The sequence below is a fragment of the Cryptomeria japonica genome, chromosome 9, assembly GCF_030272615.1.
Source record: "Cryptomeria japonica chromosome 9, Sugi_1.0, whole genome shotgun sequence".
NCBI lineage: Eukaryota > Viridiplantae > Streptophyta > Pinopsida > Cupressales > Cupressaceae > Cryptomeria > Cryptomeria japonica.
The window spans coordinates 683,845,374-683,869,586 of record NC_081413.1 but is presented as its reverse complement, the minus strand read 5'-3'; the positions used below and the strand labels follow the sequence as shown (position 1 = coordinate 683,869,586).

The following is a 24,213-nucleotide window of genomic DNA, read 5'->3' as shown; positions in this document are numbered from 1 at the left end:
CACAAGATCCACTTCATCATCATCATTTTTTGAGTTCATATTTTCAACATTACCTCCTGTAGTCTCTAGCACCATGAATAGAGCTCTTTCCTTTCCACTGACACTTTTTGGAGGGACATTGATCATCATTGTCTAATGAGTCACAATCTTATAATACAAGCTCTTCCTTTTTTTCTAAAAATTCTTCTTCTTTTGCATGAACTTCTTATAGTTCTTCTAAGATTCCTTTTCTTCATCATTCTATACTCTATAAGGACACTTAACCATAAAATGGCCTACTTATCTACCATTAAAACATTTGAAGGGTAACTTACCTATATACTTCTTAGGACCTCTCTATAATTTTCTTACAAAGTCACCCTCTTATGAATCCGAGTAATCATTGATATTAGATTCCTTAACCTTCTTAGATGCCTTTAACTTACCTCATTCCTTAAGGATTCATAATTTACAATCCTAATCTCATATGCAGTTAGAATTCCATGTAATTCATCCATAGTCAAAGTATTCAAATCTTTAGCTTCTTCAACAACAAAAACTTTTGAATCAAACCCTGGGGGAAGGGACCTGACTACCTTCTTTACAATCATACCTTCTTTCATCTCTTCACCAAGTCCTTTAATGGTTTTAATAATTTGATCAACCCAAAGAAGGAATACAACGACATTTTCTTCTTCCTTCATTTTTAGACTCTCAAATTGGCCTTGGTAGGTTTGAATCTTCGTCTAGTTGACTTTATCGTTTCCTCCATAGATGTTGTTCAACTTATCCCAAACATCCTTTGATATACTATAATGCATTATCTTCATAAACTCAAACTTAGATAGACCACACAAAATAACATTTCTTGGTTTAGTGTTATTTTTACAAGCTTTCTTGCCAACCTGATCTCTTGGAGGATTATCTACAATCTCATATTTCCACCCACTATTTCATGCCAAACCTCAAACCCTAAAGCCATCAAATAGACTTCCATCTTTACATACCATACCAAAATGCATAATTTATTCCATCAAATAATGGTGTCTTGTTTGAAGAAAGATCTTCTTGAGCAACTATGTGCATCATCCTAGATCTACCTTAAGTTGTTATACTTATTTTAAATAACCTTTCTCTAATATCAATTATTAAACACACAAATATACCGAGAGGGGGGTTGAATCAATATATGCCAATTTCAATTTAATTCAACATTAATTGCCATTAATAACTTCCCCACGCATCATAAAAATTGTTAATAAAAATATAAACACACATTAACACAATAGAACACTTGATCTACATAGAAACTCGGATGGGAAAAACAACAGTGACAATAGTTGCTTGTGTCTACTATCCAAATGCAACCTCACAAACAAAATAATGAACTTACAATATTTTGAAGGCATCGACCCACATGGATTACAACCTATAATGGAGACACCAATCCCTAATCAAATTTATAGGCACCAACCTACAAGAGACACCAATCCCCTAATCCAAGAACCAATCACCAACTCAAATAGTGAGGCACCAACCTCAATTACGACAAAATATATGAAAGATATGTTATGCAAACCTTCAAGATTGAACCTTCAACATCTCCCATATTTGATCATCTTAATTTATTTATACAACTCAATTTTTATTTCTTGCCACGATAGGAAGACTGATGCATTCACCTAAATCCATTAAATGTCAAAGCATTGACCAATCAAATCAAGAATTAGAATAGGTTGACCAAATTCCTAATGTTTATATTTTTTAAAAATTTATTTCAAAATATACAAATTGCTTTATCTATTGTTCTATTGGATAATAGTACCCTACAGTCTTATTAGGATGATGCCAGCATTTTAAATGTCAAAGTATCAACCAATGAGAAACAAGAATTAATAGAGGTTGACCAAATTTCCTAATGTTTGCATTTTCATACAATAGTATTCTAGTGTGATTTCACTATTACATAATAGTAACTAGTTTTTGTGTTATTTCTTTTGACAATGTAATGGGTGATAAAGCCTCTTGATTTTTTATAATAATAATTTAAAAAATACATAAAATTATAAATATCAAATATATAAAAAGGTTAAACGTATAGCTTTAATTAACTCATCTATATAATTATAATATAATAATTTCTTGTATAATATATAATAAATAACATTATTAGATAATAATATAATAATGTAATATGATTTTTATATATTAATGAATTTTTTTTTGGTCGATAATATATATATTTTATTAATTATCAGAACATAATTACAATTGTCATTGTTTCATCCATCAACCCATCAAAAAAAGTAAAATTGCTCCATTAAGCGAGTCGCATTACCATGTATTCTGCAATCAATAACCCTACTTCTATTCACTATATACTACCCTTCGTAACCATTTACAAAACATATCATTCTAAAACATTTACCATACTATTACGAATCTACACAAAATACAAAATTTTAACAAAATTTACAAAATTTATATCATCAAATCATTTTTTCCTCACTGCTTTTATCGGTCTCTTCATCTAGTGATCCTTCAACTCGAATCCTTGGTCTGGTTCTTCCATCTTCTTCACCTTCCTTTTACCCTTTGCTCGTTCTCCCTTTGCATGTGGCTTGTCTTTGTTTGTCTCAATTACCCATCACATGAATGACATTAGTTGATGGACATTCTTCTCTTCTGCATCCTTCACAACCTCTGTGGTCGTAAACATTACTCTTGGAATTGCCTGTTCCAACACCATCTATAAACCATACAACCATTCTTTGTCGACGCATCCCCTCAAGACCCATTCTATCTCTTCTTTCCAGCCAACTTCTAAACCCCATGCCACTACCATGGACACAATGCCAATATTGGTTCCATATTTATGTTTCGTCAACAAAAAATCCTCTCCTAATAGAATTTCAATGATCTGCACGAAGATATCCTCATCGAACTTGAAGAGAGTTTTAATTCTCTTCTCTATAATTTTGCCCAGAAAGGCGGGTTGTTGCTTTGTTGTGAGAAAAGTAAAGGTGGCCTCCATGTTTCTTTGCTAGTAGCCACCGGTCTTCCTCAATGACATCCAAATGCTTCCTCCATAAGCTTTATTTACACTCCTTGATGACCCTTGTCAAATCATTCCATCCACCTCACTCTTTCATTATCACTTTTGAATATGGTGGCATACACATGATCAAGGATCAAGCTCAATATCTTGAAAATCCTCCACCATATCATCAACCCACCCATCATTAAATGTTACTGCCCACTTGGACAACGTGTCAGCTACTTCGTTCACTAAACTCATTGCATGTGAAATTTCAAATTCCTCAAATGTTTTAAGTAATTGAAGTACAATGGTTACATGCTTATTTTATTTCCATCCATGAATTTCACCTTTTTAATTGCATTTATTATTATCAAAGAATCACATTTGAGATGTATCTTCAATAGACTTAATTTTTTGGCCATTTTTAGAGCTCGAATTGTTGCTTGGGCCTCTGTTTCATTGATTGTACCCTTCGATAATTTTGAGGCCCTAATTGCTAATATATTATCCTCCCAATCTCTTGCCACATATCTGACACCCGATGGTCTAGGATTGCCCTTTGATGCCCCATTAGAGTTAACTTTATACCATCCTTCTCTCAATTTAGTCCACTCCACAATCTTCTCTTTACAAGTCTTTGGATCAGCCCAAATAGGCCCATTAACATGCCTATATTAATGAAATAATTATGATACATTAATTATATATAAATAAATATAATTGAATAATATATACTTATTATACATAGTCATTAATAATAAATAATAGAATAATTACTATGAATAATAATAATAAATGTTATTAATAATTAATATATTATAATAAGTTATGATTATATTATATCATATTATTATTATTATTACATATATAATTATACATGATACTAGTTATCATCATTATTATTATATTTAATTAATTAACAATAATAATTTAATAGCTATTATAATTGTATAGTTATTACTATAATATACATCAATTAATTTTAATTTAATGATTAAAATTACTGTACATGGAGCTTTAGTTTTAATTTGACATACTCTATTTTTTCAAAACCTATATTATACATATCTAGTTTTTGTTACATGCATAAATCATTATTGTTTTTGATATTAAAAGCAACAAAATTAGGGTGCTAGTCTTATACTAACAGCTTGAAGGCAACTTTAATAGCTTTAGCAACACACTAACAACTGTAGACACCTAAAAATGTCTCATTAATTCTACATTAATTATTCGTCTATTTAATTAAGTAATTCTTTAATTATTTGATTAAATTAAATATTTCTTCTAATTATCACATTTAACATTTCTAATTATCGGATTCCTATCATTTCATCATTTAATTAGTTAACCATATCTCAATTATTAATTAAATATGAATTATTTAATTAATTGCGACATTTTCCTTAGTTAAATAATCTTTATTATTTAATTAATACAATTTCGTATGGTTAAATAATTTCATTTAAATTAATTTAATTCTTCCAAATCTCCAAATTAAAATTCCAAATAATTCCGTCTAATTTCATGTCATTTTCCCCAAATTTGAATTCCACTTCATTTCAATTACTTTTAATTCTTCCAAATTAACATTTCACCAAATGTGAATTTCAATTAATTTCATGTGCATTTTAGCATTCAAAAGTCCAAATTCAAATCCAAATTGAAAATGAAAATCAAATTCAATTTCAAAATCCTATAACACATGCTAAAATCAGAACTGATTGATCAAATCAGTTATCTAATCAGTTAACTCAATTAACTCCTCAATCTCCCATTTTCATTCAAAATCAACTTTTTATGACTAATCAATCAATTCCGTCTTCTAATCCATCTAATCAATCATCTCCTCAGTCAAGTCAGTCTTCTAATCAATCAATTTAGTCAACTGACTAGTCTATTCAATTCACTAGTCAATCTATTGAGTTCACTCTCCAATCAGTTCAGTTGACTCCTCAATCTAATGAGTTAATAGATCAATCAATTTTAGTTGTCTACCAATTAACACTTGAGTTCAAATTCTCACCTCCTTTGTGTTGAAAATCTATAAATTCAACCTCATTTTCTCATTTTCAAGCTAGAGTCACAAAATCACAAAATCCAGAAGAGAGAATCATAGTCTTCAAAGTTATTGTCCATCTTATGCAGGAAATCAGTGCAATACCTGAGAGCCACCTACACAAACAATAATGGAGAAGAACAAGTGGAGAATAGGGATTTTTAATGTGGTTTAATCTTTCTATTTCTATCATTTATTTCATTGCATTGTGTTTAAAATCACCTTAATTAGTTAAGGATTTTAGCGTAGATTTGATGATTTCAAACATGAGAACAACAACATATCAAAACCAAAATAATACGAATCAACTTACCGATCGAAGAAAAAAAAATATCAATACCGAAACAAAACAGATTACGAGACTTAGCAATATAAGTACGATGATTAAGAGTCTTAGCAATATATAAGAGAAACCTAAAGATCTAAAATGAGACACCTGGTGGCTAAATGAGCGCATTGTGATCAATGAGGAACCATCGAGGAACTTAAAAAGATCCTTATAGTTCCCTTCTTTTTCAACATGCTTTCCCAACACTGTCTTTTGCATCAAGCACAAAGAGGTGGTTGAGTTGTGCACCACACGTAGGCTGAACTCAGATATGCTAATCATCTTGTTCTTCATCTCCAACACTTTCTTCTTTAGAGTCTCCAAATCTGCTATGGTAGTCTTGCAGTCAGCACAGGTACTTTCACTACCACTCTGATGCGTGTCTTCTTCCTCTAGCATAGCCTCTTGAGTTAGGTCCATTGGTTTAGATTTGACACAGTCAATGTGCGTAGAACTGTCACTGGTGGAGTTAGTCGAACTTTTCCTCCTTTTCCATGTCGCTCTCACCAACATCACCATCATCAACAACATCATCTTCCTTCGATTCTTCTTCACAATCCACTAGTTTCTTTCCTTCCTCTTTGTCAGCCATGTGCCCAACTAGCTTGTTAGAGCGCGTATGGTTGGCACTCCCACTTTTACTATCTTCTTCATCCACATCCACCTCTGCATCATTGACAACTTCCTAGATGGTTATGCGGGTCTTGTGTTTTTTAGCTAATGGTGTAGGTTTCTCGAGTTTCCTTTTTTTATCCACAGTGGAGGTGGTTGTAGGCTTCTTTAGGACACAAAAGCCTTTAGTAGCATTGTCATGAGTGGGGTACTAGGAGAACTAAGTCGGGAGGGAATTTTGGTAGCAATTGGGATACACAGATGCTTCTTCTTGCTATACTGTTATAGTTTTTACTGATTGTTACAATGTTGTTTAACTAAGTATATGTTATAGATTTTATTGATTGTTACAATGTTGTTTAACTAAGAAATATGTTATAGATTTTACTGTTAACAAGAACTAATGCAATGTGTCTTTTGTTTACTTACAAAGAAAAAACATTTTATGTTATTATTATTTAAATATAAATGTTTCAAGATTAAACTTTCGCCAATTCTATTTGTAAGAAGACTTACTATATTATTACTTCAATTATGATTTAGAGAATTTCAAATTAACATTTAATAATATTAAGATTTTAATATTATTACTACAATTTATAAAAATTCAAATTTTTTTTTCCAATCTTAATAAAAAAAGCATTAGCATTATGAGAGGCTAATGTATCTCTTGTTTGAATTTATTTATTTGGTTGGAAATAATCATCTAAAATATAACAATGAGATATAACCGTCCTCTTTTGAATGGATGCGAAAATGTAGAGAAATGGGCTATGCTGGTTCTCCACCAGCATTCTTTTGTGTGCCAATTGCTGGTTTAAGGGCATGCTCTACAAATTGCAGGTCTGTAGCCCTTATTAAAGGATTCATCCAAAATGCAAACGTTTTAGCTAATGCTAGGGCACAGGCACAACCGCCCGGGGAACTCGAACCTGCGACACAATTTGCATCACTTGCCAATGCGTTCGGTAGAAGACTGCTGGTGGGAGCCACAGCGGCCTCGGCTGTGGCACTGGGAGGAAATCTTGGTGGCATTACCAGCTTTTTGTTGGGATTCGAACCCGAGAACTCTAGGAAGCTAAAGCTGGATGTCGTGTACCCTGTCAATGGTTACAAGAGATGCTTCGACACCGTTAATGGCTTTGGTGGGTGGGTTCATTTTAAGGTTTAAAATTTGCTTTTATTCTTTGGTAGTTCGTGGAAGAGGTTATGGCATTAGGAAACATCTTCTCAGTTCTATTTACCAATTAAAAATATAGTATGTATCCATATTTAAAGATAGAAGAAACTACCCAGCCTCAAAATGCTCTAAATGCAAGGCCTGGATTTACATCCACATGTTGGGAAAATGGTTGCTGTCGTTGATGGAAGGGCAATGTGTCGGCCAATTAACTAGCTAGAAATTGCAAATGGATAAACACGATGTTTTTAGATTTTAACAGTAACACAGTTTATAGGGCACCTACAAAATCAACACGAACATTCACATTTGTCATAATCTTGCTATATAGCTGCTAAGTTATTGCACATTATAGCAGGGAAAGGATTTAAATTTCTGGGGTCTCCAATACCCTGAAGAAAAAGATAAACAATTAGCGTGGTTCACATTATCATTAATCAATTTTGACTCATCGGTTAATGCACCGTCAGTGCACTTCATATTTGTTGTCATAACCTCCACCGGTATGAGCCGTCTTTATGTTTGAGTCAAGCTTGATTTACATTATCCAAAATTGAATTTAAGTCATGGGTATATGCACTCCTGCATTCCATATTTGTTGCCACAGCCTCCTGTAGATGCAAAAATCTGAGATCTTATGGGAGAAGATTTAGATAGATTTTACATAAAACAATGAAGTACCTGCACTGAACACACATGCAAACCAAATATTTGAAACTGAAACACACATGCATGCTCGTAATCTACTCCATTGTCCACCTATTTCTCAAGATTTTATGTTCAAAATTATTGCTCTCAGACACACTTCTATGGAAAGCTATGAGAAAATGGATATTCAAGATGAAAGATAAACAAAATAAAGATGACAAAATCAAGATATGCAAGATGAAAACTATCAAGCTAATAGATGCTAAGAGTGCTCAAGAATGCATAAACAACGGATGCATGCTCAAAATGCCAAGACAACATATTGAATGCAAAGTCGCGGATTCCCAAAATCGGAGCGGGGTTCTGCTTTTATAAGCGTTCTTCTGGTGAATCCATGTTGTGGTGCAAATGTGGGATAAAGAATAGGGTTTGAAAGTTTTAATCCCACATGCGTATGGTGGATTCAAGTGGGTAGAGGAGAAATGATAAATGAATGATGCAAATGCCTATGCATGTATTTGTGAAAATGGATAGATAATATTATTATTAAATATATAGGTGATAGAATAATAATATTATTAAATGATAAATGGAATAATAATATTAATGATAATATAGATATTATTGATGATAAATAATAATGTTAATGGATAAATGATAAATAATTATAATATTTTTTTTTTTATAGGTAATAGGCTGAAGCCGATAAGGTGTACATACCCTACCCCCTTTGTGTGATTTGAACTTGTGACCTCTATTTCAATCAGATGTTAATCTAGTTACTTAAATTATAAACAGACTGAGAATAAGCAGAAATAATAATAAAAGCACACAACACACAAGTACCCTGGGAAAACCTCCCTCTTGGAGGAAAAATCCAGCCTCAAAGATTTAGATCAGTTCCTTTATTCATAAGCAGATTACATGAATCGGATTACTTATCTGATTGAATGCCAATCTAGGGCAGACTGAACCTAGTATATGCAGCTGTAGTATGTCTTCAGAAAGAGCAGAATATCGACACCACTTGAAGAAGGAGATCACTGAAGTATAGAGCACCACCTTGCCCAGCAAGTTGTCCAATGGATTCGCTCAAGGATTAGATAGACTTGCAGCAGCATGAAGATATGGATTGCTCTCTACCTCCAAGTTCACTGACTGAATTTGCATAAGGCTAACGACACTTGATAAAGATGTTTGTTGTGTAGAATGAATCTTGTTTATATACAAGATTCATTTTCAAGTTTTCCAAGTCAGCTTTAACCAAATTCCCTTTATTCTACATATTTTAATTTGCACTTTTGGCGCCTACATAACTTTCCAGCTTAACCACACGTTTCTTTTTGGGCCCAGCCCTATTAGACATGAATTGCTTAACCACACGTTACATTTGGGCCCAGCCCTGTTAGACATAAATCGCTTAACCTTATTACAATAAGATAATATTTTAATTGCCACAAGGCAACATTAAAATATGATCCGAACTAGCTAACCGTTTCAACACTCCTCTTAGCTAGAGAGGATTCTATGAATAATCAAGTCTCAAAGTGGCTACCACCATGGCTACTCCCATGGATGAAACAAATAATATGTTCACCATAGCTACTCCCAGAGGGTGAATGAACTCTTCATGGAATTTCTTCCATGATACCCACCATACCTACTCGCAGAGGGTGGGACCACCATGCCTACTCGCAGAGGATGGAATTTCTTCAATGATGCCCACCATACCTACTCGCAGAGGGTGGGACCACCATGCCTACTCGCAAAGGGTGGAATTTCTTAATGATGCCCACCATACCTACTTGCAGAGGGTGGGTCCACCATGCCTACTCGCAGAGGGTGGAACGAGGTCTTTCACCTCAAACTTCTCCCAGAGAAGAATGCATCACCACCATGCCTACTCGCAGAGGGTGGATCCACCATACCTATTCGCAGACGGTGGAACGAAAACTATCACACAAAAGATGAGGCTTCCTTTGAAGCTGAAAGAAATTGGCTCCCTCTGAGCTTGACAAGCTCACTCTGAAGCTGAAGATCTCAAGCTCCCTCTAACATTTCCTCCTTTTAGAAAAGGAAGTCTTCATTTGACCTTTGCTCCTCCTGAGATGTCCCTATGCCAACTTCTGCAGAGGAAGCAAGAGGAGTGGACCTGAATTTGCAATCCCGAGCAAAATGATCATACTTGTCACACTTAAAGCATTGGATGTGAGATAAGTCCTTCTTCCTTTTTGACTCAGGGCAGGATCTGAATCTTTGTCTCTATCCCACTTCCTTCCTTTGCCTTTAACCATATGCGAAGCAAGGACTTGATTGTCTACATCATAATGATCACGCTCAATTCCTCTTGCTATCAATCGTGACTCTTCTTGTATGCAATCTGCTCTCAAATGATAAAACTTGGGAAGATCTGGTCTTGCACTAATTCCTTGAATGTAAGACTCCCAAGATGCCGGAAGACCATTGAGAGCAAGCATGGTCAAGTCATTGTCATCAACAACCTTCCCAATGGATGAGAGCTGATCTCTCAAATCAGAAATCCTCATGAAGTATGCTATGACGGATTCACCTGTCATCATCTTGATGTGATGAAGCTGCTGCTTTAAAGCTAGGGCACGGCTAGTGTTGTTGATTTTGTACATCTCTTCCAATGTCTTGAACATTTCGCTGGCAGTCTTCAGCTTAGATATGATAGGTACAATATGATCCTTCATGGAGTCAACCAACATTCTCTGAGCTTGAAAATCTTTCTTCCTCCATGAAGTCTTTTCCTCTTCTGCCTTAGGTTCAATGGATGATCTCTCCACAAAGTCTGCAAGATCACTTCCATTTAATGCAAGCATGATTCAAAATCTCCATGACGTGAAGTTGGATGCACCATCCAATCTATCTTCCACCCTGAGACAGTTCAACATTTCAAATAAAGTGATAAGAGCAAATAGGAAGAAGAGGAACAACTACAATCAATCTGATTACCCCTTATTCGAACTTGGCTCTGATACCAAGTTGATTTTAGGCAATCAGATGTTAATCTAGTTACTTAAATTATAAACATACTGAGAATAAGCAGAAATAATAATAAAAGCACACAACACAAGACACAAGTACCCTGGGAAAACCTCCCTCTTGGAGGAAAAACCCAGCCTCAAAGATTCAGATCAGTTCCTTTATTCATAAGCAGATTACATGAATTAGATTACTTATTTGATTGAGTTCCAATCTAGGGCAGATTGAACCTAGTATATGCAGCTGTAGTATGTCTTCAGAGAGAGCAGAATATCGACACCACTTGAAGAAGGAGATCACTGAAGTATAGAGCACCACCTTGCCCAGCAAGTTGTCCAATGGATTCGCTCAAGGATCAGATAGACTTGCAGCAGCATGAAGATATGGATCGCTCTCTACCTCCAAGTTCGCTGATTGAATTTGCATAAGGCTAACGACACTTGATAAAGATGTTTGTTGTGTCGAATGAATCTTGTTTATATACAAGATTCATGTTCAAGTTTTCCAAGTCGGCTTTAACCAAATTCCCTTTATTTTACATATTTGAATTTGCACTTTTGGCGCCCAATTTGGGGCCTACATAACTTGCAAGTTGTTACACGTTTCCTTTTGGGCCCAACCCTATTAGACATGAATTGCTTAACCACACGTTACATTTGGGCCCAACCCTATTAGACATAAATCACTTAACCTTATTACAATAAGATAATATTTTAATTGCCACAAGGCAACATTAAAATATGATCCGAACTAGCTAACCATTTCAACACTTGTGACCTCTATTTCAAGAGCACAAGTTCTCTACCACTAGGCCAACTCAAGTTGTATAGATAAATAATAATAATATTAATGATAATATTAATAATGGATAAATGATGATAAGATATTATTGATGATATATAATAATATTAATGAATTGATAATATTAATGGATAATATTGATGATGACTAATAGATGGAATAATGCATGAAAAAAATGAAGTGGATTCACCCGGGATTAAGATGACAAATTTTATGTGTCTACACCTCCACCAGTTTTGGACTGTCCTTGTATCTTTTTGTGAGATTGTGGTGTAATATAATCACAAGTAACCGTAAGAGTACTTATAAAGTTCAATTACTGATTATTTCAATAAGGTAGCGTATAACATTAATTATATCTTAAGTAGAGTTTAACATAAAACATTGGGTCACCCCTAAAATCCTTCCTTGAAAGATTCTACGGTTTCTTTCATGTAGAAGCTTATTTAAGAAAAAAGAAGCGACTCTTATATTCTTTTCAAAATATGAAAGATGAATGACATAGACAAATGCATATCAACATACAATAAAGAACATTGGCTCTATTGAGTGTAGTGGCCAAATTGTATGAATTTTGATACAATTCTATTTTGAATTTCTGGATTCTTAGGAGCGTTTTCTGAAAAATCTAGCTTTCAGAGTTAAGGGGAATTACTTAGAGAAAAGTTATAAGCTTTTTGTTGCATACTGTGGATTTAGATTTCAAGTATCGGTAAGTAAACTGCAACACAATAAGGATGACTATCGTAAGGGGAGGATAATGTTGTAAGGCACTTTACATTAAACTACCACTCCTAGCATACAATTCTCAGCCAAAGAGAATTTACTTACAACCAACTTACAGAGTTCAGTTTTATATGACAACTTGCCATTTATTGATGAAGATAATTTTGTAACCAAATCATATAGGAAAAAAGACTACATGGACCAAAATAATGCCAAAACATTTTAAGTCTCAAAACTTCATATGCTAAACCTGTTTTGCATAGCAATAAAATTAAGGAAATTAAGGCTTAGTTTCTAATACAATACAAACTAAGGGTGATTTCTGTACGCAGTGCATCTATATGCTTTATACAATTGCTGCAGTCAATTTATTCTCATGTTAACTAGATAAGTCAAAGACTGAAATGCCTTCACAACAGACCTGGCACAAGCAATACTTTTCTTATTCTAGAAAAAGTAGATTCACAAAGACCCACATGAAAAGTGTCAAGCCATTGATGGGTGTAAGAGGAAAAAGCAACAGCTTACTAGATAGCGTACCTTCAACATGAAAAATAGTTCGATAGCATGAACATATAATAAGTTTTGAAACAAGAACAAGTCAAGAGGGTCCCACAATGAGCGAAAAGAGGCCTACAAGCAACATAGATATGAAAACAACAGAAAGCAACCTTTAATCAACTTGAGTTAGAGGTACTGATAGTAGATCCCACCATTAACATGATCTGGAATCAGGATCAATATTTGTAATGCCTGTCCTGGATTACCTTATATTTTTCTCTAAATTCACAAATCCAAATAAAATGGGGAGCATAATATAGTTAGAGGTATAATTCTCACCCAAGAATAAGATAAGATAAGTCTGTTTTGGAAACCTGCAATCAAGTTAGATAACATTGAAGGTATAATTCATGAGACAAATTCATAATTAGGGTTAAAGGAAACATATAAACATATAATAATTCTAAACTATTATGCGGGGTTCAACCATAACGGGAGTTGAGATAGGAGACATGATAAGGTGCCCTAAATATCCCCTACCCTAGGCCCAAGAGCAGAAACTCTGTTCCCCTTGGCCTCATGTGACCATTTACCATCTTCATGAGGTGGTGTACCTAGTGAGGCCTGTTCACCATTCCCCTCCATCATGCCATCCTTCTCACCCTCTCATGATTTAGGATCCATCTAGTTTCCCTTCACAATTGATCAACACGAGGTTTGTAGGGGAAACTACAATAGGGTGCCCTTAAAATGACCCTCTACCCTAGGCCCAAGAGTGGAAACTCTGTCCCTCTTGGCCCCATGTGGCTTTTCTGCCATCCAGATGGGGTGGTATACCTAGTGAGGGATTTACAGCTGTTCCCCCTCCTTGCATTCCCTTCCTTACCTCACCATGATCGATTGTGGCTTATTTGGAAATCATATTAAATGCAATATATAAAGCTTATAAGGATTTTGTGCATCTATTACTGTATACATCAGGCATATATATATATTAAACAATTATCCATGCATACCACAAAAATATGATGATGCAGCCTGTAACTTAATAATAGTTCTGATCTGATCTTATCACTGGTCTGATTTCTATTATGGAACTGCCGATCTGCTTAGATGCTCTGTTTTGATGGCTGATGTTTATGACTGATTTGCAGATGTAATTCTTCTTGATTTTTTGCAGATTATAAGTATTCAAATTTCTGATCTGGTTCTTTGTTCTGTTCTGCATCTGCTCCTCTTTCTGCTTTTAGTGTGCTCTAAATGGAAGAGATGTGTAATTGAAATCCCTCATAATTGACCTCCAAAGACCTTCCTATTATGCCCCACACATGCCAAAAGTTGTGACCTTTTGAAACAGGTCATCCAACTTGAAGAATTATTATTTTTAATTAATTAAAAACCCTTGCTCTTGGGTAGGCATACCTTTCTATGGGGGTCAGCCCTCTTGTTGAGGGTAAAAATAAATTATTATTATTTTTATTTCTTTTTACAAGGTTGGCTCTTAAAGGGGCATTCAATATTTGATTTTATATTTTAGTTATTATATTTACGATTTTGTTGAAATGAATGAAGGAAAGCAAAAACAGAAATCAGATATGAGCTAAATAAACTGTATTCAACTCAAGAGAATGCAAAGCATACAATGAATGAGAATACCCATATGAGAGTGATGGGTGAGTATATATAAGACTTACCACCCAAGAGACTAAAAACACTACCAGTGTGGGATAAAGTGAAAAAGTCCCTAAGTAAACTAAGTGGGAAGAGAGCTATTGTAGAGAACTAGCTAATAAAGAACTAGATAGCTAAAGAACCCTATTCACACTAACAACCCCCCTTAAGTGCAACTTAGGGTGAAATGTAGACAAAAAACTAAAAAGCAAAGATGGGTCTTGACAACTAGGCTGATGAGGTACCCATGTCCAAAAGATCCTCTCAAACAGAAAACAAAGGAGAAAACCCAGTGGGAAAAAACTCCCCTCAAGAGAGGATGACAATGCAAATAAATCTCAAAGAAGAATGTGAAGGACAAAACCCTAGGTGAGGAAAAAAGGCCCCCCATAAGAGAGAAGTTGAGATACCATGTAGGCCCCCTATTGTAGAAAGTGCACCAATGGTAGATGCTGAAAGGAAGATGTAGGAAGAAATCTCATGATGTATGGAGTCTCTGAAAGCTGCTCAAGAGTGTCCATGTCAATGTTGAAAGTTGGCCCTTCCAAATCAAGTGTATTAGGCCACATTGTTGAAAAAGATAATCCAGGATGTAGAACAAGATCCAAAGACACAAGTGTCTCCTCTAAAGATAAAGAGACCTCCTCCAAATGCCATACATAAGTATCCACAATCACATCAAACTCGAAAGAATGATCATGTAGAGAATGAAGAAGAGGGTTAGACTTTAGAGTGTTCCCTCACAACAACTGAAGAAGGATCATCTTCATCAAAGAGAAGATGTATGTCATCAATGGTGTCTCCCAAATCTGCAAGATAAGACTCCACAAACAAACCTGCAATGTTTGTCAAGTAGTCATCCCAAGGAACTATATCTCGAAGACAATGTATATCTTGCTGCATTGAATCACAAGAAGCCAAAATTGTAGCAACACAAACATCATCAAGAGCAACAATAGTTGGGATCTCAATAGGAGGAGATGAAATGCAAGGCTCAAGAACTGGATCACATGTGATAATACCCAAGTTCAAGTAACCAAAGTTTTCCTCAATATCTGAATCCACACTAGAAATGTGATCATCATCTGAAGAATCAAAGTCATCAATAGGAACAAAGTCTAAAAAGGAGTACAACTGAGATGTGTGATCCACCACCCCAGTAGCAATGATCACTTTACTCTCCAAGTCTTTGATGATGACTGAATCATGAGTGAACTCCACAGTCTTGCTTGTTGGACCATGAGTAATTTGATAGATGAAAAGGAGATTGTTTGTCAAGTGAGGTACACACAACACATCATTGAAGGTGCCATCCCCAATATCAATAGATCCCTTCCCAATTACATTCATATATGTATGATTGCCCATCAAAAAAGGTGGCATGTTGTAAGACTCAAATGATAAGAACATAGATTGCGAAGACGCCATATGATGAGAAGCTCTTGAATCTAGAAGCCAGCTCCTTGAATCATGACTTGTAGTAGCACAAAGAGCTTGTTGTTTGTTCTTACTTGTTCCAAAAGTGTAACTCTTTTCTTTATCAAATTTTGTTTGTTTGGAAGAAGAAACTGAAGTAGATGTTCTAGAAGGCAAATTGATTTCATTCTTCTCAAGAAGATGCTTCAATTCATCAATGTCCTTATAACAATAGTGTTCATGTCCTGTCTTCTTGCAATATGCACAAGTAGGCGTCTTCTTAGATGATTCTCTTTTAGGAGAGGATGTAGAATGTCTTGGAAGACACTCAGCCAATACTAAGAGGGGGGTGTGAATCAGTATTGGAAATTTGCCCAACTTAAAAATTAAAAACACTTTGTATGAATGCATGGCAATGAAGGCAAACATAAGAATTAGAACGCACAGATTTCTCGTGGAAAACCCTTTCAGGTGAAAAACCATGGTACAAAAAGCTCTTATTAAATCCAAACAAAAAGGGCACCAACCCAGAGTACAAAGGTGAGCTTCAACTCACAAAGGGCACCAACCCTTTCAACAAATCAACTTTTCAAGACCAAAGCACCAACTTCAGTCTCACTGAAACACAGATAATTAAAATTGATTAAATTTTCTCAAAAGAGCTCTTCTTTACCACCCAACTGCTACCTTTATATGCACAGTCCGATCACTTCAAATCACCCACAGTCACTTCCATCTAGTAGAATATCAAAGGCTCTGTCACACATCCAGAACTAGACTTCTACCAACACATATATCATGTCCAGCAAATATATAGCAGCACCCCTGTAATCTGTCTCTAATATCGAATTATTATATTCAACAACATAACTCTTTTCAGAGACAAAAGAAACTCATGCTCTTCAGAAACTCAATTGAAAAAAACATGGTATTACACACACCACTACTTATATAAAAATTTCAATTGCACCACATTTTTTTCGCTATATATATGAAACCTCATTCCTCCTTAATCCTACCCATACACGACAGACCATCAAGAAAATCATAGTTAATTTTTAACGCTCCTGCCCAAAATAGTGACCACAAACCTTCTTAAAAAAAAATCAATCAGACCACTACACACCCAAACATATAACCTGCACTGCATGAAGGCTATGCACACAATTATGGTCTGCAGAAGTAATATTAATGTCTGTTTCCCACGATACATTCTTCTAGAACCAGTAGCAAAATAAAAACGACTCAGCCAAAAATAGAATCACATGCTTCAGTTTTACCATAGCTACTTCCAGCTAAAAAGAACTCTGAAGAAAATCCTCGACTCAATTAAGTCATTGAGACCACGACCCCGCTAGAAAAATAATTAACGTTATCACTCGGGTCAAAATCGATAAAAATAATTAACGGTATCACTTGGGTCAAAATCGATTTGAGATAGCCACCTTCCAACATATTGTGCCAAAAAAAAAAAAAACACTGAAGAGACCCCGATTAATACGACTTCTCCAAGGAAAACAAAAACACCACACGAATTCACCACGAACGCCTCACTTCATTCATTCGCTTGCACACCATGACCCTACTAGGAAGATATTCACAAACCCACTACGCACTCCCATGGGCAGCTAAAGTAATAATACGCTAGCAGCATAGTGGCCCCATGACATCAAACATATATCGCCCAGCTCTATTATCGGCAGCCACTGATATATGGATTCTTAACGCACGTTAGAAAAGAATGGCAACTCCATGCACAACACATCAATAACGTAGCCTTGAAGATGCCACACACACATCATACTGATTTTTGGCAGAGGAAAGGTAATGCATAGAATATTAAATTTCATACCCAAAACACATCATAATGCAGCTCTAAAAAAATCGAACCAAAGGAGAGGTGGGGCCCAGTAATTTAAAAAATGAGGTGGCATATAAGTTGACTTGGCTGTAGCTGCTGACATGATGATATGACAAGGAGAGCTGAAGTGGCACAAGCTGCCGACAAGAACATACTTTTCCAACAAGTATGCACACACACAGGTCAAACAACTCAAGCTGGTTAAGGTGCTCAAACAACTCGATTACAAAAAAAACTGACATAAATGGCTAAGAAACTTTAACAATCTCCCTCTTTTTTTGTCATTGATGGCAACACCATCTTTACTGGAAACCAACTTCTCCATTTCTCCCCTTGAAATCCTGCTCCCCCTTTGAGATCAATTACTGAAACAAAGTTCCAAGCTGATAAAAACCAATGAGTAAACCTACACAAACTGAGCTGGGGCATAAGATATTACAATAGATACTCCCCCTGTATAATACATCCTTTCAATGATGGAGTGAAATCACTCCTAACTGCTGTCTTAACCTTTCAAAGGTGCCGTTGGGTAAAGGCTTTGTAAACACATCTGCAAGCTGATCCTAGTAGAAACATATTCAAGCTTCACTTGTTGATCATTTACTTGTTCACCCAAAAAGTGATACTTAATTGGAATGTGCTTAGTTCTAGAGTGTAGAACTGGATTTTTGGATATACTAATAGCACTCATTTTATCACATAGAATGAAAATTGGTTGATTAAAATCTATCTTGAAGTCTTGCAAAGTTTGCTTCATCCAAAGAACTTGTGTACAACGGGACACTGCTGCAATATATTCCGCTTCAGCAGTTGAAAGAGAAACCGAAGCTTGCTTTTTACTGTGCCAGGAAACCAAACACTTACCAAGGAAGAAGGCACCACCGCTTGTCCTCTTCCGGTCATCAACTGAGCCACCCCAGTCTGCATCTGTGTATGCTGTAAGTAAAAAATCATTTCCACCTGGATACCAAAGGCTGTACTCCATTGTACCTCTGAGATACTTGAATATTCTCTTGACTGCATGAACATGTGTCTCCTTAGGTGCTGCCTGAAACCTTGCAACATAACCTACAACCTGCATTATGTCAGGTCTAGTGGCTGTAACATATAACAAGCTACCGATCATAGACTTGTAAAGAGTCTGATTAGCATCTGGTGATTCATCATCCCTACTGAGTTTACAACCAGTCACCATAGGCGTGCAAACAGGAGTACAATCCTCCATTTTGAATCTCTTCAACATTTCTGTAATCTATTTTGTTTGAGAGGTAAATATACGTTCCTTAGATTGATGAATTTGCAGTCCAAGGAAAAATGACAGCTCTCCTAACATGGACATCTCAAACTCCTCCTCCATGTTATTTGCAAAAACTTCGCACATCTGCACACAATTGTTAATTTTAGCAATAAGATCAAACAATAAATAACAGAAATCAGAATGCAATGAAGAACAAACACAAAACACACAGATACCCTGGGAAAACCTCCCTCTTGGAGGTGAAAAACCCAACCACTAATCTCAGATCTTTATTAGGCAATACCAATTTAATTTACAATGAGCTTCACTCTTTAAACAGTAATATTTCTAACCTAGGGCACGCTGAAATGATGAACTTATTTGCTGAAGTTTGCTGCCCTTTAATGATGATTGTAGATCTCCAAAGGCATTCGCTGTGCTCTTAATCAAGTTCGCTCTGCTACTAATAAGGTTCGGTGAGCCTTCAACCAAGTTCACTGTGATCTAATGATGTTTGCTGACTTCCGATTAGGACTCGCTGTCTTCTAGATATGTTCTGCCGATTACTGGATATGTTCCCTGTCTTCTTGATGACAGATATAAGATATTTGCTCAATGAGATGAAGACAATTCGCTGAATGAGTTCACTGAATGAATTCTCTAGTCTTGCAGAGGTAATTTGCTGATGTGATGTGTTATATCTAATGCCATGCAATTTACTTGATTATATATTTGACTTGAGGTGTCAAGCTAGCAAGTCGGCTTGCTTATATGTTTTACATTTTACAATTAGACCGCTCAATAGGTCCTGCCTCATAATGAAGTTATTGCCTTTATTTAGTTATACATTTTACAATTAGACCGCTCAATAGGTCCTGCCTCATAATGAAGTTATTGCCTTTATTTGTTTTACATTGATTTGGGCCCAACCCCAATAATAAATCGTACAATTGGAAATTGCCTTTATCCGAGCTAGCTATTATTTAACAACAATCACTTCCAAAAATCAAATCATCAACATAAACAACAACAATCAGCATTTTTTTACCTTCCTCTTTGATGTATAAGTTGCTGTCCGCAACACCTCTTCTGAACCCTTGCTGAAGCAAATAGCTATTCAATCTGTCATACCAAGTAGGCCATAAAGTGCCTTTTTTAGCTTGTACACATAATTTTGATGCTCTGAAATAAAACCATCAGGCTGTTCTACATATACCTCTTCATTCAAATCACCATTCAAGAATGCATACTTAACATCCATTTGAAAGACTTTCAAACCTTTAAAAGAGGCAAATGCTAAAAACATTCTAACAGCCTCTAATCTAGTAATTGGTGCAAAAGTTTCATCGAAATTTATACCTTCAACCTGAGCATATCCTTTGCACAACAATCTTGCCTTGTTCCTTACCACTTGGCCATCTTCATTCAATTTGTTTCTAAAAACCCACTTTGTACCGATCATGTTTTTGTCTCTGGGTCTTGGAACAAGCTCCCAAGTTCCACTCTTGTTTATTTGGTTTAACTCCTGTTTTATAGCTGAAACGCAAGACTTATCTTCTGCCACTTCTTCAAAAGTCTTTGGTTCAATCATGAACAGCAGTGAGATATCATCATCCTCATAGTAATTAACTTGTGTTCTTTATGCTCTAGGTCTATCCTCTTGCATAATCTGATTGATAGGATGATTTTTTTCAACAAATCTTGAAGTAGAATTGAGAGAAGTTCTGATTGTAGTTGCATTTCTATCATGTGAGGTTGTAGGACTAGCTAATGCATCTGCTGTACTCAACTGATTTTCTGTTGTTCCATCCTCAAAATGTGAATCAACACATTCATTTTGATCATTAGTAGGAGTATTTGCAACATTGTTACTTGCTCTCCCAACTTGTGGATTAGTAGGAATTGGCTGGCCAACATTTACAGCTTCAACATCTTGCAAGCTATCATCACAACTTTGTAATCTTTTAGTAGAATCAACAATCTCATGAATTTTCACATTTGTAGTTTCAACTATCTTATGCAGTCTTTTATTGAAACACTTATAGGCCTTAACTTTTTGAAGAGTATCCTAGAAAAATACTTTCATCTGCTCTAGGATCAAATTTGCCTAAATTGTCTTCATCTCTTCTAATGTAACATGGGCTACCAAAAATTCTAAAATACTTAACAGTTGCTGCACTACCATTCCATAATTCATAAGGTGATTTGTCATGCTTTGCTCTTACAAAACTCCTATTCTGAATATAGACAGCTGTGTGAACAACTTATTTCCAAAAACAATCACTTACCTTAGACTCATTCATCATGCTTCTAGCCATCTCCTGGATAGATCGGTTCTTTCTCTCAACCACCCCATTTTGTTGAGGTGTCCTAGGAGCTGAAAATTGTCTCTTGATACCATACTTTGCACAAAAGCTTACAAACTCGTTGGAGGTAAATTCCCCTCCATTATCTAAATGAAGACATTTGATTTTCAGTCCTTTCTCATTCTTCACCAAGGCTTTAAAGCTTTGAACTTCTCCAAAGCTTCTGATTTTTCCTTCAAGAAAGCCACCCAAGTCATATGTGAGTAATCATCAATTAATAACATAAAATATCTCTCACCTTGGATGCTTGCAGTTCTTGTTGGTCCACACAAGTCGGTATGAATTAGTTCTAAAGGCATTGTGCTTGAATATTCTTTAGCCTTAAAGCTCCTTCGAGTTTGTTTACTCAACTGACAGTCTTTGCAAACAATATCAGATGGTTTAGTGAGCTTTGGCAAGTCTCTCACCACTTCCTTCTTGTTGATCTGAACAAGACTATCGAAACTTAAATGACCAAGTCTCTTGTGCCACAACCAAGATTCATCAAGTATACTTAAACAACATGATTTACTGCTAGCATCATCAAGAATGTATAGATTATTCAAAGCCCTATTTGCATCAGCAATATGAACACCATTTTTACTGATTTTACAACAATCAGAACTGAAAGTGAGATTGTGACCTTGATCACACAACTGATTGACACTGAGTAAGTTGTGTTTTAAACCTTCAACAAATAACACATTCTCAACCTTAGTCTTACCATCACTCAACATGATTGTACCTTTTCAAGCAACTTTAGCAGAAGAGTTTCCACCAAATCTAACCTTACCACCTACATATTTCTTGAGAGTCAAAAACTTACTTTCATCTCCAATCATGTGTCTGGAGCAGCTACTATCCACATACCATATATCCTTCTCATTATATGCAAGTAGAGCTGTTTGCACAATCAAAGACTTAGTTTCAGCCTCCTTCTCCTTCTTCCTCCAAACCTTGGTTTCTTTCACATTGTTCTTATCATCCTTCTTTTGAAAATTTGCCCTGTCATTCTTGCAAAACTTTGCACTATGCCCAATGTTATTACATTTATAGCGAACATAAGTATAATCTCTCAGAGGAGCAAAAGAGTTCTTGCTTGCAAAACTGAAATTATTTCTAAAAGACATCCTACAACTTGCTGCCTTGTGTCCATAATAGTTACATGCAAAACAATAACCATGAGAGAATGAGTGATTAAACTTGGTTAAGTGTGCTTGCCTAGCACTGAAGGGCTGTCTGAAAGCATTATTTCTGGTTTTTGATGATGAAAATCTTGAGTTTTCTCCATTTATAGTCTGCTGTCCGTACTTTCTCCTTCATTAAGACCAACACCCCTCTTGTTTGTGGACTGTTGTTGAGCAGCTAACAGGTTGTCTAATGAGAGTGAACCTTTTTGATTTATCTCTTCATGATTTAGCAGAGTAGTTGATTTTCTATCTTCCTTAGAGAGGCTATTTCATCTTCGAGTTTATCACAACTTTCAGCTTTAACTTTAATCTGATTTTTCAATTCCTCTTCAAGTTTCTTGGCCTTTTCAATCTGAAATTTCAGATCTTTAATTTGTTTTTCTGCATCTTCAAGAGCTTGTGATTTAGCAGGTTTTTCTTCACATTCTTCTTTGAGCTGCACTTCTAAGGTCAGATTTTTCTTCTTAAGAATTTTGATCTCATGAAGAGCACTTATTAATTCTTGCTCTAAATCAACTTCTCCATCTTCTTCTTCAAGATCACTTTCATCATCCTGCTTTTCTGTATGATTCTCTTCCATGGCCATGAACAAGATTTCGTCACTAAAAGACTCTTCATCACTTTCATTAGACGATTCACTTTCCTTCTTTGAATATAAGCTCTTCTTAGATTTCCAAGTCTTTTTGTCTTTTCCTCTATACTTCTTCTTATTGAACTTTGGCTTCCTTTCACTGCTGCTGTCTTCATTGTCTTCGTAAGGGCACTTTGCTGCAAAGTGTCGAGATTTGCCACAGTTAAAACACCTGAGAGAGGTCTTCTTCTTGTTTTTGCTAAATTCCTTTGATCTTCTAGTGAACATTGCTTCTTCTGAATCAACATCATCCTTTGAACTATCACTTGACATTTGCTCCTTTTGTTTGCCCTTCTTTGATGCTTTGAAGGCAATCTCTCTTTTTGATGATTTAGTGTTTGTCCTCATCTCATATGCTGTTAAAATACCATGAAGTTTGTCAATAGTCATTTGATCAAGATCAACATCTCCTCAATTGTAGAAATTTTTGCATCAAATCTTAATGGTAGAGACCTTAAGATTTTTTGTATGACAATTTTATCATCAACTATTTCCTCGAAGCCTTTGAGAGAATTGACCACTTCATCAACCTTTAGGAAATAAGCTGCAACATTCTCATCCTCTTTCATTTTCAGACTTTCGAATTGCATTCTATGAGTTTGAAGCTTGACCTTTTTCACTTTTTCATCTCCTTCGTAGGCACTTTTAAGCTTATCCCACATAGCCTGAGCATTGTCACAATGCATGACTTTCACAAACTCAGATTCAGATAATCCACAAAGTATGGCATTCATGGCTTTAGCATTACTTTCAAATGCTCTCTTTTCATCAGGAGTAGACAGTGGATTTTGAGGAGGCGTGTAGCCAGTTGTCACTGAATTCCAGACATCAAACCCAAGAGACATTAGATAAGCTCTCATCCTGACACACCAAAATGCATAGTTTGACCCATCGAATAGAGGAGCTCTATTAATTGCCAATCCTTCTAAAGCACTCATTTCGAAGTTCCAACATAATCTACCTTCAAGCTTTTAAGCTTAAC

The 24,213-nt window shown here is 35.6% G+C and overlaps 1 protein-coding gene across 1 annotated transcript in view; it reads left to right on the top strand.

The window, feature by feature from the left end:
- Positions 1–6,740: 6,740 nt before the first annotated feature.
- The window catches only part of LOC131073970 (psbP domain-containing protein 7, chloroplastic), a 56,346-nt gene continuing 38,873 nt past the window's right edge, over positions 6,741–24,213 (top strand). The window contains exon 1 of the mRNA XM_058010504.2: positions 6,741–7,163. Coding sequence (XP_057866487.2) covers positions 6,767–7,163 — 397 coding nt within the window. The 5' untranslated portion in view covers positions 6,741–6,766. The remainder of the gene's footprint in view (positions 7,164–24,213) is intronic.